General features: G+C 48.4%; 1 protein-coding gene across 1 annotated transcript; it reads left to right on the forward strand.

Annotated features, from left to right (window-relative positions):
* Positions 1 to 373: 373 nt before the first annotated feature.
* LOC146757179 (zinc finger CCCH domain-containing protein 11A-like) lies at positions 374 to 1,676 on the forward strand. Its single transcript, XM_085523517.1, has 2 exons — positions 374 to 705; positions 1,298 to 1,676. The coding sequence occupies exons 1-2, from the start codon at positions 432 to 434 to the stop codon at positions 1,399 to 1,401; spliced, it is 378 nt and encodes a 125-aa protein (XP_085379643.1). The 5' UTR covers positions 374 to 431; the 3' UTR covers positions 1,402 to 1,676.
* Positions 1,677 to 5,561: the final 3,885 nt, after the last annotated feature.

Raw genomic sequence — 5,561 nt, forward strand, 5'->3', positions numbered from 1 at the left:
GCTGAAGCAGGAGGGAGGAAAGTGTGTCGTGGGTCTGTGATGACTCCAAGTGGCACACAAGTGTAGCAGCTGAAAGGTGAATTTGAGAACATACACTTGGAGAAACCAAAGTTTGTGGTTGACTTGTAAAAATCTTTCTCCAAAGGAATTATCTTAGGAATGTTGTTGTTTTCTCTCTGTAGCTGATGTCAGTGGCCTTCCGCTGAAGCGTAGCCTCGTAGAAAGTCTGGGGAAGAAGATCGAGGTTGACAGAGCACCAAGGAGAGGTAAATGGTCATCGGTGTTTGCTGCACAGATTCTCTAGGCTTTCTGCTTATTCTTTCTCAGGAGCGTTGTTGTTGGGAACACGTATATTCTGTAATATTATGACAAATCTGGAAACTTGAGCTCTCGTTGTAATTTCTTGTAATCCTTATGCTTCTCCTTTCTTGATGATGACAGAGAAGGGTGCCAAGCCAGCAGGGGAGATCTGGAAGAAGAGACGACTGGAAGAAGAGAAGCAAAAAGTAGAAGAGGTTCTTACTGAGAAGAGATCTAAGGATAAGCGCAAGAAGAAGAGAATTTTCCCTCCACCTGAGCCTGGTATCGTGAAACTGGAAGAGCCACCGCGTAAAATCAAGCGATTGGAAGAAATGCATATTAAAAGCTTGGAAGAAATCAAGCAGGAGAAAGCCCTGCGGATGCAGCAGATCGCAAAGCCAGCAGGTAACGAGGTGTTTCACTGTCTGCTCTGCTGAAGTGCTTCCCCTGTCAAGCAAATGGAGTTTGCTTAGAATTGCCTGGGCTGTTTCTTACCAAATGCAAAGGCAGGAAGTGCCAGGATGTCCATCCATGTGTTTTTCCATTGAATCCGTGGTGTCTGCCTGCTTCATTCTGGAGAATTCATTTGCTGTGAGGTTTTGTAATTCAGTTTCTCCTGTACTTTCTTTCTGCCATGTTTTTGGTGTGGCATGTTCTGTGTGTTGACGCCAAGGTTATCTTCATCTTTGGCGTGTTGCTTGTTTTAATATGTAAATGTGTTTGTAAAGCATGGATTGAGTCCTTAACATGGGGGCCAAGCTCTGTCAGAAAGGTCAGGGGGGTGAGTTATTCATTGGGGAGGTGAGAGAGGCTTCGTGAAGAGACAGCATGTGAAGGAGGGAAGAGCTTGGATACTGTATGGACTGCGAGATGTCGCCTCTCTCGTGTTCTTTGTTATTGAATGTGAGGAAATAAGCACATGGAGGAAACACTGGCACTCAGGTTTCTTTCTATGCTTGCTGTTGACCAAGTGATTTTCTTTTTCCTTGTTTTAAAGCACCTGGAAGAGAAGAGGAAAAGACTGTGGAATGGAGCAGGGCTGCTCCCAAAGCTGTCTCTGCACCCGCAGAGGTGAGTCCCTTCTGTAGATGGACACAGTGACACAATTTCTTCACATGTTCTCATGTCTCACTGCTCACCATGTGCCACCATCATGAGTGCATTCCTACCTTCCTGCCTTTGGTGAAGAGCTGCAGCCATGTTTCACAATCCTGGTACTTTCAATGGCTTTCCCAGACAGCTTTGCACTCCTCAAACTCAGAATTGATCTGATTGTATCTGGCAGTGAGGCAGTAACCCTGCTGGCACCAGGTACAACTTGTGAGGTTAACGTGGGAGCACTGGATACAAAAAGGTCACGATGGCTTCGTGTTCAATGAAATCAGACTGTGGGTGGATGTTGTGTAGGGGAACAGGAATGACTTTCTGTTGCTCAAATAGAATGTGGTATGTAACAGCTCTAGCACTGTGCTGATTTAAACGAGCACTGAAGAAGAGGAGCCTCCAGCTAAAAAAGCAGCTTTGGTAAGGAGGGGAAGAAGTGTCAGTGCTGTCCTGGTCAGGCTGATACTGAGATACAACTCCTGTAGAAAGTGTGGAGAACTGAAATGTTCTGCAGGTTTCCTTTCAAAGCAGTCCCTTTGTGCAGGATGCTGGATGAATGGCAGTGTGTGCAGGATGCTCTGCAGCCCTGTGATTCCTTTGTGGTGTGAAGGAATTTGTCCATTAATGCTGCATTGTTAAAAAGACCTGAGGTGCTCTGCAGCCTTCACGTGGTTGTTAACATCCTTCAGGAGCCCCTTAGCCCCCGTGTTGGGTTCAGGATCAGCAGTGCTGAAGGAGAAGCACTGCAGAGGAAGGATCTCCTGAGCAATCATTGACTTTGTCTTCCTTCTTCCCAGACTGCTGCTCCAGCCCTGCCGGAGGTCAGCCTGCTCACCAAGGCTGTAGAAGATGACACTGAAAAGTTCATCTTGGAAATCTCAGGAGGGGAAATGGTAGCAGAAATTGACTTGGACCTGGAGAAGGATGAGGATGATCTCCTTCTTGAACTTTCTGAGATGATTGACAGTTGAACTGCATAGTAGTTATTATAGTATGTTTAAAAAAACAAAAAACAAAAAACAACAAAAAAACCCACTTTAATTTAATTAATTAATTAATTTAATTTAATTTAATTAATTAATTAATTTAATTAATTTAATTATATTTCCAGGAACTGGAAACTGTGATGCACTCTGAAAATTATGACATTGTTGCTATCACAGAAACATGGTGGGATGACTCCCACAATTGGGATACTACCATCGATGGCTATAGGCTCTTTAGGAGAGATAGGCGAGGTAGGAAGGGTGGGGGAGTCGCCCTTTATGTCAGAGATTGGATAAACTGTGAGGAGCTCCCCATGAGAAACAGTCAAGAACAGGTTGAGAGCCTGTGGGTTAGGATTAGAGATGGGACTAATAAAGGTCAGCTGGTATTAGGGGTATACTACAGGCCACCTGATCAAGGGGAGGCTGCTGATGAGGCTTTCTTGCTCCAGATGCGTGAGGCGTCTGGCTCACAGGCTCTTGTCCTGGTGGGGGACTTCAACCATCCTGACATCTGTTGGGAAAACCACACGGCGAGCTGCAAGAGCTCCAGAAGGCTCTTGGAATCCATTGATGATAGCTTTCTGGTTCAGGTATTGGACAGACCGACCAGAGGTCAAGCGTTGCTGGACCTGCTGCTCACCAACGCTGAGGAGATCATCAAAGGCGTCAAGGTTGGAGGCTGCCTGGGCTCCAGCGATCATGCCCTGGTTGAGTTTGTGATCTCAAGCGATGTGGGCCTGGCAAAGAGCAGGACCAGGATGCTCAACTTTAGAAGAGCAGACTTCAAGCTTCTCAATGGAATGCTGGCCAAGATCCCCTGGCGCGCTGCCCTCAAAGATAAGGACGTTGAGGAGAGCTGGCTACTGTTCAAGGATGCCCTCCTGGCAGCACAAGAGGTCTCCATTCCCCTGATTAAGAAAGTGGGCAGGAGAGGTAGAAAACCGGCATGGCTCAGCAAGGACCTGCTAAGAGAACTGAGGGTGAAGAAAGGGGTGTACAAGCTCTGGAAACAAGGCTGTGTCACTCGGGAAGAATACAGGGATGCCGTCCGAACTTGCAGATGTGGGATCAGGAAAGCCAAGGCACAGGCAGAACTGAACTTGGCGAGGGATGTGAAAAACAATAAGAAAACCTTCTACAGGTACATTGGCCAGAAGAGACAGGCCAAAACAGGCGTACCTACTCTGGTAAATTCAAAAGGAGAAATGGCTTCAACAGATGAAGAGAAAGCTGAGGTGCTGAATGAGTTCTTCACCTCGGTCTTCACTGGTGGCCAGGATTCTAGTCTTTTTCACGTCCCTAAGTCTTGCACCCCCATCCCTCCATGTGGGGACCAAGGAGGTAAATCCCTCCCCACTGTAAGGGTAGAGCAAGTCCGAGAGTGCCTCCTTAGACTGAATGAGTATAAGTCTATGGGGCCAGATGGCGTGCATCCCAGGGTCCTGAAGGAGCTGGCTGAGGTGGTTGCTGAGCCGCTCTCCATCATATTTGAGAAGTCGTGGCTGTCAGGTGAGGTCCCGGATGATTGGAGGAAGGGTCACGTCACTCCCATTTACAAGAAGGGGAGCAGGGACGACCCGGGTAACTACAGGCCGGTGAGTCTCACCTCTGTGCCTGGGAAGATTATGGAACAGATCCTCCTGGACAACATGCTTGATCACATAAAGAACAAGCATGTGATCCGAGACAGCCAGCACGGCTTCACCAGGGGAAGGTCATGCTTAACTAATCTTGTGGCCTTCTATGATGGAGTGACGGCGTTGGTGGATGAAGGGAAGGCGACCGATGTCATTTACCTGGACCTGAGCAAGGCCTTTGACATGGTCCCCCATCACATCCTCATCTCCAAATTGGAGGGAGGTGGATTTGATGGGTGGACAACTAGATGGATAAGCAATTGGTTGAAAGGCCGGAGACAGAGGGTGGTGGTCAATGGCTCTATGTCCAGGTGGAGGCTGGTAACGAGCGGTGTCCCTCAAGGGTCTGTCTTGGGACCGGTGCTCTTTAACATCTTTATTAATGACATCGATGAGGGAATGGAGTGCAACCTCAGCAAGTTTGCTGATGACACCAAGCTGAGTGGTGCAGTCGATACGGTGGAGGGAACAGATGCCATTCAGAGGGACCTTGACAGGCTGGAAAGCTGGGCTCGGGTGAACCTAATGAGGTTCAACACAGCAAAGTGCAAGGTTTTGCACTTGGGCCGGAAGAACCCCAGGCACCTGTACAGGCTGGGAGGAGTTGTCCTTGAGAGCAGCTCGGCTGAAAAGGACCTAGGGGTCCTGATAGATGAGAAACTTAACATGAGCCAGCAGTGCGCTCTGGCAGCCCAGAAAGCAAATGGGATCCTGGGCTCCATCAGGAGAGGGGTGGTCAGCAGGGATAGGGAGGTGATCGTCCCTCTCTACTCTGCTCTTGTGAGGCCCCATCTGGAGTACTGTGTCCAGGTGTGGAGCCCTCAGTACAAAAAAGATATGGAGATTTTGGAAAGGGTCCAGAGGAGGGCCACAAAGATGATCAGGGGGCTGGAGCACCTCCCCTATGAGGACAGGCTGAGGGAGTTGGGTTTGTTCAGCCTGGAGAAGAGAAGGTTGCGGGGTGACCTCATTGCAGCCTTTCAGTACCTGAAGGGAACTTACTCCCAGGAGGGGAGTAAACTCTTCGAAAGGGCTGATAATAGCAGGACTAGGGGAAATGGTTTTAAGTTGAAGGAGGGAAGATTTAGGTTGGATGTTAGGGGTAAGTTCTTTACTAGAAGGGTGGTTAGGTCCTGGAACAGGCTGCCCAGTGAGGTTGTGGATGCCCCGTCCTTGGAGGTGTTCAAGACCAGGTTGGACGGGGCCCTGGGCAACCTGATCTAGTAAATGTGTATGTTTGGTGGCCCTGCTAGGCAGGGGGGTTGGAACTACATGATCCTTGAGGTCCCTTCCAACCCGGGTAATTCTGTGATTCTGTGATTCTGTGATTCTGTAATTTAATAAAAACCTTTTCTTTTTGGTTGGATACCCCAGGGTGGTACTTTACTAAAAGAGTCTTTGCAATAATGAGTCATAAAGCACAGCTGAAGTGGTAAAAGATTGGCAGACTGCATTCCATTGTCCTGAGTTTTCCTGCTGGTCAGAGTTGAGGTCCTGTGATCCTGGTTGGCTCCTTTCAGCAGCAAGAGAA

This window comes from Coturnix japonica, chromosome 24 (genome assembly GCF_054131305.1).
Source record: "Coturnix japonica strain WE chromosome 24, WE-NBRP24, whole genome shotgun sequence".
Classification (NCBI taxonomy): Eukaryota; Metazoa; Chordata; class Aves; order Galliformes; family Phasianidae; genus Coturnix; species Coturnix japonica.

Bases quoted from the DNA above. Each gene is read 5' to 3' on its own strand.
- LOC146757179 (XM_085523517.1), top strand. From the start codon at position 432: ATGATGACAGAGAAGGGTGCCAAGCCAGCAGGGGAGATCTGGAAGAAG. The intron at 706-1,297 runs GTAACGAGGTGT...CTTGTTTTAAAG, and splicing joins GCAGATCGCAAAGCCAGCAG to CACCTGGAAGAGAAGAGGAA.